General features: G+C 51.0%; 1 protein-coding gene across 3 annotated transcripts in view; it reads left to right on the top strand.

Annotated features, from left to right (window-relative positions):
• Positions 1 to 12,746, top strand: part of IQSEC3 (IQ motif and Sec7 domain ArfGEF 3) — a 69,255-nt gene extending 56,509 nt beyond the window's left edge. Inside the window, exons 8-13 of one of the 3 annotated variants that reach the window (XM_044993535.1) lie at positions 189 to 288; positions 3,262 to 3,423; positions 4,130 to 4,222; positions 4,854 to 4,897; positions 4,981 to 5,060; positions 7,425 to 7,560. In XM_044993535.1, coding sequence (XP_044849470.1) covers positions 189 to 288; positions 3,262 to 3,423; positions 4,130 to 4,222; positions 4,854 to 4,897; positions 4,981 to 5,055 — 474 coding nt within the window. In that variant the 3' untranslated portion in view covers positions 5,056 to 5,060; positions 7,425 to 7,560. Of the gene's footprint in view, positions 1 to 188; positions 289 to 3,261; positions 3,424 to 4,129; positions 4,223 to 4,853; positions 4,898 to 4,980; positions 5,061 to 7,424 lie in introns of all 3 variants that reach the window. The other 2 variants (XM_044993526.1, XM_044993543.1) reach the window with 2 other exon arrangements.
• The last annotated feature ends 483 nt before the right edge of the window (positions 12,747 to 13,229 follow it).

The raw sequence follows: 13,229 nt of genomic DNA on the forward strand, positions 1-13,229 counted from the left end.
TACATAGACATTCTGAAGGACTGCTGTAAGTTCAGCATGCAGAGTGGCATGGCAGGGAAATCACTAAACAAAGAGCCTGTGGGTTACCATTCATCACTCTGATGCTGGAGTACACTCCAACTAGTTTGCATTTTTCGTGCCTCATTCTTTCCCAGTGTCCTTAGCTGCTGATGTTTCTCCTTTGACAGATCCTCAAGCTTTGCCCCAAGAAGAAAAGCTCCTCGACCTACACATTTTGCAAGTCAGTTGGCCTGTTGGGGATGCAGTTCCATCTTTTTGAGAATGAATGTAAGTCTGCTGAGGGCTGGCTCCCTGGAGGGGATAGGCAGGTGGAGCTGGAGGGAAGGTCCCTGCATCTGGAACCTCCAGCTGGAAAGGTTTCCATCAGCAGGGATTTGAGCATGCTGCCCAAACTGGGGGCTGAATTATTGCTGTATGGTGGCAGTGGGTTGGGGAGAAGTTGCTCCTACCCACTATCCCTCTCATTGCACCTGCACAGGAGGCAGCTAGAATGTGTCTGCTTGCTCCCCCTGAGCATAAGAGGGGTATGGCTCACTCTGCAGCAGACGGGGGTGCAGCTGGCTGGACTGGCGGTAGGGCCAGGACCACACACATAGCCAGCACCAGATGGAGACCATACCAGATGGAGTGCACTCTTAGCAAGTGAGGCTGCAGAGCTTGTCCCTGCCCCCAGGTATTACGTGTCTGGCTCTGCCTTCCACACCACTGTTGTTCAGGTGCTGCGCCTCCTCCCACCACCCCAGAGGCGCCAAGAGACAAAACAGCTGCTGGAACGGCACCCACAAAAGCCTGGCACAAGGCCAAACCTCATCGGCTTGACCTTGATGGTCTGGGAATGGAGCCATTATTTGTCATTATTTAGACTGGTTCTGTGGAGGAGGAGTGCCAGAAACACTCAGCGTAACTGATGGTGCCGGGTTCAGAGAGGGAGGAGATGGCAGCATTTGCACAAGCTGCTGCTGTTGCTAATTAATACTTATGGGCACCTGTGTGGAGTATGCCATGGAGAAGGGAGATGATAATAATACTTAGCCCATCCTCAGCGCTCGTTGCAGACGCTATTTCACCCTCACAGCACCCCTGCGAGATTGGTGCGGGCACTATAACTTACATCCCCCTTGTACACATAGGGTGGTTGAGGCTGAGAGGTTAAGTGGCCCAAGGTCACAGAGGGGTGTCACTGTCAGAGCTGGGGTTAGAATTTAGGGGTGTTGTTGTTATTAATGTTAGTTACCATAGTGCCTAAGGACCAACCACGAATGGGTCCCCATCATGCTAGACTGGGCAAACACAGAGCAGATGGTCCCTGCCCCAAAGAACTTACAATCTCAATAGACAAGACAGACACAGGGAGGAGGAAGGGGTAGAACACACAGGCTGAGTGAACAATGGGATGGCGGCAAAGGGCACGTTAGTTTGTTTATTTGTGTGGGTTTTGTTAAGAGGGGAATCAGCTAGATGGAAAGAAAAGGGAAGAGGGGGCAGGGTGGAGCAAACAGCCACTCAGCACAGAGCAGAAAAAGTCTAATCAAAACTATAGAAAATTCTCTGAATGTCTGGAGGTCCCTGCTTTGGCTGCTTTTGCAGCTGTCCTGCTGGCTGGAGACTGGAGTTTCTGGCTGGTTCCTCCCTGCATCCACTTTCGTTCTCAGAACACTGGCCCTCATCTCTCTATGCTCTTTCTGCTCCCTTTGCATCTCCCCATCACATTCCCTACAACTTTCCATTGAGTGGGAAAGAAATGAGTCTATCCAGGTTAGGGTGGCCACTCACGCATTCCCAGAATACTGGCCAGGAGTGGTGTGACTCCAGCCTGGCCAGCAATACCTCGCACATGCCATGCGTGCAAGTTCACGCCAGCAGAGGCAGAGTGTGCTCTTCAAAATGGCATCCCTTGTCCAGTACTGTCCACATCCAGTTTTGTCTCAGTACCGGACGGAGGACAAAGCACTGAAAAATAGGCCTGTCTGATTTAAAGCTGGATGACTGGAGTATGTCTCCCTGTGTCCCACTTCCTCTCCCTGCACAGTGGGCTCACCTCCTAGTATAGGTGGTGCCCCTTGCTGCCTGGGACAGAAAGCAGGCTAGGACCCTTGTAAACCCATGTCTCCTTCCCTGCCATGCCCCCTGCTGGCCAGGGGCGGCTCTAGGAATCCCGCCGCCCCAAGTAGGGCGGCGCGCCGCGGGGCGTGCTCTGGCGGTCGCCAGTCCCACGGCTCCGGGGGACCTCTTGCAGATGTGCCTGCGGAGGTTCCGCTGGTCTCGCGGCTCCGGTGGAGCATCCGCTGGCATGCCTGCGGGAGGTCCACCCGAGCCGCGGGACCAGCAAACCCTCCGCAGTCATGCTTGCGGGAGGTCCACTGGTCCTGCGGCTCCGGTGGACCTCCCGCAGGCATGACTGCGGAAGGTCCGCCCGAGCCACCTGCCGCCCTGCCGGCAAAATGCCGCCCCAAGTGCGCGCTTGGTGCGCTGGGGTCTGGAGCCGGCCCTGCTGCTGGCTAGGACAGAGACCTAGAGTGAATTCCTGGCCCCACTGGAATCAATGGGAGTTTTGCAATTGATGTTGCCAGATTTGTTCTGTCCCCCGCTGGGTGAGAGAAAGAGTTGTTGCCTGAATGTAAGTCCTTTGCTCCTATTCAACCCAAGTGCTCTACTGTCATGTCTCAGTCCTGAAGGTTCCCAGAACACATGGAACATATCAGAAGCGTTACAGTTATTATTCTGAGTGCTGGAGTTTCCTGCATGCTGAGCTGGTATTTAGTGGGGTTACTGCAGTGTTATGTCAGTGCTGGAGGTTGCTGGCCTCTGCACTGTACTGTAGTATTTGTGCATGCACCATATTGTGCAGAGTCCTTTTTGCCATGCTGTAACCTACATAGGAAATGCAATCACATGGTGGTGGTGGCAAATACCAGTTACATAGTATTGTCAGTGACTGCAAGGGAGATGCGGCAGTTGTTTCTCGGCGCTGCAGGACACAGGTCCTGTGCTGCACTATGAGACAATCCCCTGTATAGTCACAGCACCTATGCTATAGGACAGCATAGGATCTGTGACCCGAACAGTGCAGGTTCTCAGATGCTGTACATTACGACGATGCACTGCATCTTTGCATCCATGCTAGAAAGTCTTGAATGTTGTGCTGTAGTGGGAGTGATACAGCCACATCTCAAGCAAGGGCTGGTGCTGTGAGGTCTGGATTTTTCATTCTGTCAATCTCTATTCTTGTCTTGTTCTCAGATTACCCCCATGGCATCACCCTGGTGACTCCAGTTTCAGGCTCAGACAAGAAACAGGTACTACACTTCTGTGCTCTGGGTTCAGAGGAAATGCAGAAATTTGTGGAAGATCTAAAAGAGTCAATAGCAGAGGTGATGGAGCTAGAACAGATACGAATTGAATGTAAGGCTTCCAGCATGATCCAGACTCCATGCAGTCATCCTGTATGTATGTCCATGCGTGTTGGGGGGTTGAAGATCCCTTCCATGAGGGTGAACGTTGGAATATGCATGTGATTGTCCCTATGTATGTTCATACACAGAAATGATCTGTGAGTACCTGCGAAGGTTCTGTGCATATGAACTGGTATAAGCCACAACTGCTGATAACCTTCATCATGTTGCATTATTTTACTCCACAAGAGGCAGCATGACCCCATAGACAGGGTACTGGGCTGGAAGTTAGGAGACCTGGGTTCTGGTCACAGCTTGCTGGTGACCTTGGGCCAGTCACTGCACCTCTGTGTTTTGCTGGGTGAAATTCTGTGGCCTGTGCTCTGCAGGTCAGGCTAGATCAGGAGAGTTCCTGCTGGTCTTAATATCTCTGAGTGGATGAATATTCCCATTGGAGTCAACTGTATCACTCATGGAGTAAAGTGCTACTCCCTGTGAATGTGGGTGTCAGAGTCTGTCCCTCCGGGGGGGTTTACGGGCATGTGCATACACAACATCTCTAATTCCTATTTCTCTCCTGTCTTCCTTTGCCTCTCGGTCTCTCCCTTCTTGTTTGTACATCTGCTCTTCTGGGTGACTCTCTCTTCTGTTTCTTTGTCTCACCTCCACTCTTGTCCCGGTCTCTCCCCATTCACTGTTATCCTTCCGACTCTCAGGGGAGCTGGAGAAGCAGCAGGGGGCAAAGACTCTTACGTTAAAGACCAACGGGGCTCAGATGGAACCACAGTCCAAGCAAGCATCTCCGACAGGTTAGAGGTCACTCTCCTTTGGGGACCGACTGTGCAGCTATTACTCAGACACTCACACAGGTACTCGCGTTGACTTCAGTGGGCGCGAGTGCTCGGCATTCTGAGTAAGGGCTGGGCCCTCAGCAAATAGTGGAAGTGAGTTGGGCATAAGTGCTCAGCAGGTACCTAAGAAAATTCTTTTAAAGCCTCTCTGAGGGCCACCTCAACTGCAAAATAGCCACAGAGAACCCTTTGGAGGGGAAGGGTGAAAGGCCAAAGCCAGGAATGGGCAATTGCACTATAAGCTCTTCTCACACCCTCCTACCCACCTGCCTCGTCTAGGTAGCACAGGCTTCATGTTCATTCCCGGCTTGGCTTCTCTGCCATGACTGCTGTTTAAGGCCAGACACAGTGATGATTTGGGTACCAGTCCACAAGAAACTGAGCTGGGATCAGCAGCTCATTTCATCTACCCCACCAAGTGGTTATCACATGATAACAACAATCAGTTGCCATCGGTCTGGGCTGGAGTAGAACCTAGAGGCTCCATAGCCCCTCCCCTGTCCCCTGAGCTGCCACAGCCTCATGCTCTGCTCCTTCTGATGTCATGAGCCGTAGGTTTCCTCACTGATAGGTCTGTTTTATTTCAAAGGCAAGAAGGAGTTGGGGGAGAAGGTCTCAGATAGCACAGTGGAGGTAAGTAGAGCACAGAGCAGCTGAGGTAAGTAATACTCTCTCACTTCAGCTCTTCTCACATTCTCTGTTGTTTCTTTTCTCAGGTTTTAATCAATGCCTCCCCAGCCAGACTGACAATTTTACCAATTTCCAGAGATACAATTAAAAGTTACTGCTAGGACGGGTAATACAACTTTCAAATCCAAACTAAACTTCAAAGCATTTTCAATCCGTCTTTATAACTGCAACATCCCTCATGGACCGAGCTCCCAAATGCCATAGACTAACCCGTGCTGCTACTTAAGGGAAGACTGAGAACCCAGCTAAAAACTTGCCTGGACAGGCCACTGACATTGCTAACGCCATGCAGCCACCAGCGCGAACTTACCTGCAGTAACCCTCCCTGCAAACCTTGCCCCAGTGAGTCACCTTCCTATGCAGGGAGCTTCACTTTCCAGTTTGCACACATTTCTGCAGGGACCGCAAGTTCCTATCAGATACGCTTTCCTACGCAGAGACCCCCATTGCCTCCCAGCTGCCCGTTCTCCCAGCATAGCTGTATCACCGAGGAGATCTCCCCTAAGTGTCTTAGCTGCCCTCAATTTGGCCTTTCCCAGGGCAGTTCTATCCCCCGGCAGATGCCGGTTGCAATAGTGCACTCCAGCCCTCTGCAGCTCTCAGTCCCCTTTGAGGGAAGAGCAGGGGTGGCTCCAGGCACCAGCACGCCAAGCATGTGCCTGGGGCGGCAAGCCGCGGGGGGCGCTCTGCCGGTCTCTGTGAGGGCGGCAGGCAGGTTGCCTTTGGTGGCTTGCCTGCAGAGGGTCCGCTGGTCCCGCGGCTTCGGCGGACCTCCCGCGGGCGTGCCGCTGAATCCGCAGGACCGAGGACCTCCCACAGGCAAGCCGCCGAAGGCAGCCTGCCTGCCGTGCTTGGGGCGGCAAAATACCTAGAGCCGCCCCTGGGGAAGAAGAAGCTGCATTTCCCTTCAGACAACCATTTCCTGAGATAGGTGCTTTCAGTCCTCAGCTTCCAGTTTCCTCTGGAACTGATGTTTCCCTGCAGCTCATTGCCTCAGTCAGTTGGGGTGCTGCTTGCACTTCACTCTTTCCTGGGGGAGGCTTCATCACCTCAAAGATACCCATTCCTGAGAGAAGCTCAGTTACCCTGCAGCTTCCCACGAGATCCCCATTCCTCATAGACACCGGTTCCCAGTGGGCCGTGCCATCTGCCAGCAGACGTACATTCTGCCACCGTCCTCCACACACCTACTCTTGTGGGGAAGCACCAGCAACCTGCAGACACTTTTTCCCATGTCAGAATTCTGTCTCCCTGCCAAAGTGACCCAGTTCTGGAGGCAGCTTCACTTCCTTACAGCCAGTCAGTGCCCTGGGGAAGCCCAGCAGCCACCCATCCCCCCATGGGGAGCGCCGATACCTGCATCCATCCATTGGTGGGGGGGAGTTGTACTATCACCCAGTCCCCATGAGGGAGTCTTGTTTCCTCCCTGCTGCCAGCCAACCACCTTCCTCTCCACCCACCCCCGGGGATCTCCATCACCTGGCAGATACCTGTGGGCAGGGAGAGCTCCGCCATCAGCCAGTCCTCCCAGGAGAGCCCCACTCGCTTCATTGCCCTGCAGCCACCCACTTCTGGGAGCCGGCCTGTTGCCCTGCCGACCCCTGTGCCCCGGGGGAGTTCCATTACATTTGAGCTTCCGCCCCATTTTCACTCTGGAATCAGTGGGTGCCCATACGTGGGGGATTCTCTTCAGGTCCATGGAGACCCCTAAAGCCTCTCTTCCTTTCCCCTCTTCCTTCTGATTGCCCAGTAATTCGCATCAGCAGAAGAGCATCTCCATTTTCTCTGAGATTATCTAATCTGCTGCCATTTCATCATGCCTTTCTTTTATCATTGTACTAGCTAGATGGGTAATTTCTTTTAACTCATTTCCTTTCACTTACAAACCATCAAACGGATCAGCGGGAGCTGCAGTTTGCTGGAATATGTCAGATTTCTGCTTTTTTCTCTTTGTAAACAGCTTAGCAAATCATCTTGTGCACCTTCCCGCTCAGGGAGATGGGGCACTGGGACGGGCGCGAGTCTCGCTCTGAGCCTCAGCCAATGTCATTTTGCAGAACTGTACAGCCTTGATTATCTGAAACCCTGCTCACCAATCCGCCTGCCCTGCTGCCTGGAGCCAGGGCCTGGTCCCCGAGGTCAATTCATTACAATGAGAATTCTCAGAGGCTTCCACTATCAGAACTCATTCACATGTCCCAGGAGGTTTGGATAATCAACGTGTGCATTGTATTTGGAAAGGCTGACCCTGCCTTTCATGTGATGGCAACAAGAGGGCACCTTAGTTCTAGCTGGGGCATGGGAGGGCAGATAGCTATTGTGGGGGGAGAGGGAGCTGTGGCTGGGGCTCATGCTTTGGGTGGGTTATGGTTGATGCAAATGAGATATTGTGGGGTTCAGGGCAGCCAGTAGTAGCAGATGGGAAAATGTCTTGTAACATTTAATGCTTCTTTGACTGTTTCTAAACTAGGTGTCAATTCACAACAGGCTTCAAACGTACCAGCACAACTCCGTCCTGGGGCCCGAGAATGGAACGCAGGCCAGCACACGTCCTAACATGCCACGGGAGAGGCTGGAGACAGCATTGGTACCCTCCTATCCCGCCTCGGCGGGGACACTTGTACAGTGCCAGCAGATTGTCAAAGTCATTGTCTTGGACAAGCCATGCCTCGCTCGTATGGAGCCGGCCCTCAACCAGACTCTGACCCGCTACGTCTCCTCCGATTCCTGCAGCTCCACCCCCTTGCGCAGTGCAGGCAGCGGGCTCCAAGGGACCCCAGTGAAAATCATCCATCAGCCTCCACTTCCGCCTCCGCCACCACCCTACAACCACCCACACCAGTACTGCCCCCCCAGCTCCCTGCTTCATAGGCGTAGGTACTCCAGTGGATCACGCAGTCTAGTGTAGCCACACCACCAGCACCACCAAACAGCACAGATTTTCCCTGGGACCCTTTCTGTCTTCAAAGAGCTCTAGTTTGGGATTTATTTTTTAGTAAAAGAGAAGAAAAACCAAACCTGAACAGACCTAACTCCTCCCCATCTGCCCTGAGATGATGGTAATTGTGAAGAATCCTTTAGAGAAACTGCCAGTCCTGGAGCTCACACTTCCACCTGCGCCTCCCGCCCAGCCGCTCACGCCAACCCACTCCATGGACCCCACCATAGTTCTTTGCCACCCTGCTCCCAGTGAGCTTGTTGATTCTCTGCTTTGTGTCTTCTGTTTGCTATCTCGGCCTTTCTTTCTCCTCCTCACCCCTCGCCTCCACCTCGCCTGTTCCCTGCCACAGATTTTATCACATGAAACATTGACGGGTTCTGACGGGAACAGACTCACCTTTCAGGGCACCAACTTTGGGTAGAGCATGGGTGGGGTGGGGTGGGGTGGGGGAGCTACTGTCCCCAACACTGCTGCCGCCGTTGCTGCCTGCTAAGCTGGAGCTGAGAACTTGTGAGACTCATCGCATGCTTCCGCCTCACCGCCCTTTGATATCTTCTCCTCTCACAGCAGCCGGTTCCACGAGAGAACAAGCAGGAGAAGGGGAGACTGGCCCAAGCTGTGGTAGAACCCAATGATGGCCTCACTTTGGACACCAAAACTCTTTCTGTTGTTCAATTGGGACACTGTATCACGAGAGCTTTGCTGAGACCCAGCAGAACTCATCACATGGAAATACACCTGTGTGGTAGAGTATGCTCAGCGCATGCTTAGGAAAGGAAACACCAAGTTGTTCTGGGGGCGCAGAAGGGAGAGATTAGACCCCCAAAAAGCTTTCTGAGGTGGCTGCGTTCTCAAAGATCTAGTGCTGTCTGGATCTGGGGTACGCACACGCACACACACACTTTTCTGGCACAAAGGAATATACTCCCACACCTGGAGGACTCCCCCAGCCCCAACCGCACCCATGTCCTCTCCCAGCTGATTTTGTGTCTCCTTCTCACTGGAATTTGTGCTCTTGAGAAAAAGCCAAATGTTAAGTTCACCTTCTGGGATGGAAAATCCCTTCATTTGATTCTTTCTGTTCAGTGTTGCATGGAGGGGGATGTTTGGAGCCCACCTTCCAGACAGCCTTGGGGACCCACACTTTAAACATGGCCTCCTGCTTGGCTAGTCTGTTGCCCCCGCTTAAAGCTCCCTTATGGGAATTTGGTCCTATCCTCACACTCCCACCCTTTGCACACACCGGGATCCCTCCCCCTCCCCTTAAGCCAACTTTCAGCCCTCCAGAGGGAGATGACAGCTCAGCTCCTTTCGCTTATCGGTCACACTGACATGCAGAAAGCCGGCATTAAAATGGGCTAGGGCTGTATTTTTAGAAAAAAAAATCTCCCCACGCAGAGGGGAGGAGCAGGTATTAATTAGCTTAAAGGCTTTGGTCTCGCTCGCTCTATCTCCCTGCGAGGCTTAAGCAGAGCAACTTTAGAATTTGAAAATAGGGCAGAACAAGTTTTAGGTCCTTATTTTAGATTTTTAAAAAGCGTGTGAGAGAGAGATGATTTTTCCTTGCCACGTGTGGCTGAGCCACGGGAGCCCGGTGCTGGCTGGTGACACAGCAGTTTTCTTGTCAGTCACCCAGAGGTGGGGGATTGTGGAGGCCAGAGATTCATCAGGGAACATAGGGTTGAGTCAGATACAGCAGGGCTTTTACCCCAGTTGGCGCTATCCCCTTGAGTTCAGTGGGGCTATTCGCAGAAGCAAAGGCTGTGATCTGTCAGGCTCTGCATGTCGGGCTATCCCACATCCTTTCATGTGTCAGTGGGCTCTGCCAGGACACTCGGCTTGAAGGGCTTGTGATCAGCCAGGGTTTGACCGGGATGAGGATGAAAAAGTTTCTGGATCAGGGTCATGAAAGCCACGCGTTGTGGGATGTCAGCCTGACTCCCAGGCAGGGTCGAGGGGAGACACGCTATATTTCGCTGGGGCACCCAGGACAGTGCCTAGGTATTGGCAAAAAGCCTGGTAAGAAGCCCAGCACTTGCTGCTCTATCCCCACCTTTGGAACACACGTACACCCCGTTTCGTGAGTGTCCCATGTACACGCACATGCCAATGCTGCTTTCTTGGTTTTGTTTTTCTGTCCGAAGCAGGATGTAATGCCTCTGCTTTTATACTTAATGCCAAATGAAGATTAAAGGGAACAAACAGGCACCACACAGGGGAAGCTTATGATGAGCCCTCCCAGTCTGTGGGCAAGGCAGGGGCCTGGATGCTGGTAAGGGCCCAAGATTAGGAAGCTCTCGCTCCTGAGAAACTGTCCCCCAGCTTTAGTGGGACCAGTTTTAAGGCCTCCTCCTTTGCAGTGCTGAGCTTTCACTGCGGCCAATGTTACATGGCCTGACTTTCAGCTACCCTCTCCTCCAGCGGGCTCTGGAATGCAGACTGGCTCCCATGCCATCTGGCTTTGTAGTGAGGAATGGGTGCGCCCTTCCAGACGCTAGCTATAGGCAGGATTTTGTTTGACTGGGCCTTAGCTTACTGGGAAATTCTACAGGTAGAATTTGTCATCTCGCTGCCAGCTAGCAGTTGGTAGCATTTTATTTTTACCCATTGCTGATGTGGAGATGACAGCGTCTAAGCATCTCTGACAGGTTTCTTCCTTCTCCAGACTTACTCTCTGAGCCTTGAAGGAAGGCTGATTTTTCCCAGAGTTCATTAAGCCAGTGAAGGTTTGTGTGTGTTTAAATAAATTGGATTTTATTTGACACTTAACACAAAGTGACAACAAAACACCTTAAAGTGTTTGATGAAATAATTATTTTAGATAAAATATTCATAACAATGTGAAGTTCCTAGAAGAGAGATTTGCATTATTAATAATTACTTGGTGAAGTTAAGAAAACATAAAAAGCAGGAAGCTTTCCTGGGTCTGAGTCCTTCCCTCCACCCCCTTAACACTGGAAAAAAGACTCCTCAGTTCATAGGCTTTAAGGTCAGAAGGGACCCTCATGATCATCTAGTCTGGCCTGCACATCACAGGCCACAGACCCTCACCCACCCTTTCCTGCACTAGGCCTGTAACCTCAGGCTGAGTTATAGAACTCTTCAAATCTTGATTTAAAGACTTCAAGTTACAGAGAATCCAGAAGCAAGCTAACAGCAGTGCTAGGATTTACCAATACATGGGGTGAAGGGGTGTAGTAGGGTGAGGGAGCTCCACTTCCCTGACCTACCAAAGACTGCTTCTGGCATGGAGATTTGGTCAGGGAAGCAATGACATACCATACCACCTCCTCTGCTTGGCTTCTACACTGCGGGACATGTAGCCTGTTTCCATGATGGTTAATTGGCAAGGGTTATTTGGTTTATTCCAGGATTTTCCTTTAGTAGAAGTGGTTGCTCTAAAATCCATTGTGTAGTTGAGCCCTCTGGGACTGTGACCAGAGACCCTCTGCTGATTTTCCTTTGGGTTCGTCTAAGAGAGTTACAAGCACTTTAAAATGTGTATACACACCATCTGGCCTATTGTACTCCTGTGCCCCACTACTCCTCATCCACAGATGGACAGACACACACACACTCAGTATACTTTTAATTCTGCAAGTAGACACCACTGCACATAACCTGATCACTGGCAGGGTGCCATTAGACAAAGAGATTGAACAAACATTGTAGCGAAAGGCCTGGGGAAAAGCAAGAAACAATCCACCCCTTGCTGTGAGAAACGTGGCCCAAAGAAAATCACCAACCCACACACAATGGTTTTTCTGACTGTGAGACTGGCAGGAGATTTTGGATTGTGAGATCAGGCAGGCGCCTGCTGCAGAAATTAGATAAGCCAAACTGAAGTGATGATTTGCTGCTGCATTCAGATCATCGCTTATTAAACAAACAACACAGCATTGTACAGTAATGGTCCAGCGCACAAGGAGCAAAATCCTCCTTTGGGGTAAAACAAAGTGGAAGGCACTCTGTCTCTTTACATTAGCCCAGAAGATGGCTCTCTGGTCCTGATTCTTCTCTTACACCTGTGTAAATTATCAGTAACTTTGGCAGTTCCCCCAGGGCAACACTGGTATGAAAGAGAGAGGGGAGAATCAGGCCAGCAGATACAAGAGTATTTGGGCTGTGGCTGTACAATACTACAGTATTTTTTAATATGGATTTTCATAAATCCCAGAAGGAATTCCACAGCATCCATTGTTACCCTTTATGTGTTTGGTCGTAAAGTGGAATCTAACTGACTCCAAATCCCCTTCTTCAAAAACTCAACCATGTTCTGCAGTGTTTTGGGGCTATTGGCCTATAACACTTGAGTATTTTTTGGAAGGTTCAATCTGGAATTATTGTCATATGTTTGTGGGGCTTCTAAAACACAGTTCAGTCCAGGATGCCATGAGCTGCTACTTGGGAGAATCTCTGCTTTGCAATGGGGAATGCAAATCAGACTTCTTTGCTGACTTAGCTTATGCCGCTCCCACTGCTCTAGCAGCCCATGCTAAGGACAGGAGCCTGGAGCTGCGAGAAATGTTTCTTGGGATCTATTTGTAATTCTCTAAAGGCTCTAGCCCATTTTCTCTGGACTGCTTTTCAGCAGCCACACCTGGGACAGTGGCTTTTACGGCATCAGGTCTCACACCTTCGCTACATGGCACATCCCATCTGAATGTTTCTTTTTTAAAACACAAATGTTACCTATGTGTAGGCGTTTGAGAGCACCTCTCTGTCTGTATCTGTTTCCTGCTGTAAATAACCTTCCGAGCAGCTTCCTTCGGGAACAGCGGTGTGGTCACACCTAGCAAAGAATCCAAATGGCTAATATTTTGTAACAAAAATAGACCAGAAGTATTTTATCTGTCCAATTCATAGAGTTTTAGAAATTATATTGAGATATGTCACTTGTGCACTAATGTCTTCTTTGCCTCAGCTAATTCATTGTGTCCTTAGACCCCTCTGTGCGCACGGGCTGGAGGGGCTAGGCACCAAGGACCTGATTTTGGGAAGGGTTGAGCAGCTTGAGCTCCCACTGATGTCAATAGGAGCTGGCTGTGCTCAGCCTCTCTGAGGATCAGGCCCAAAGGCAGCCGGGAAGAAATGGTTCTCATCAGAGAAAAGCCAGTTCAATGCAGGTTTGCCCCCACGGTGTGGTAGAGTGGACAGGAATGCAAAGCCTCCCTCCCGTTCCACTGGAGCATCACACAGACAATGGGAATTCATCTACACATTTATGTACTTATGCACCTTTGGGGGAGGAGACCTGCACACACATGCAAATGTGTGTACACAGCAGATAATACCATGTTCACATGCTGCATTTGCAAACACATATCATGTACA

The sequence above is a fragment of the Mauremys mutica genome, chromosome 1 (genome assembly GCF_020497125.1).
Source record: "Mauremys mutica isolate MM-2020 ecotype Southern chromosome 1, ASM2049712v1, whole genome shotgun sequence".
NCBI lineage: Eukaryota > Metazoa > Chordata > Testudines > Geoemydidae > Mauremys > Mauremys mutica.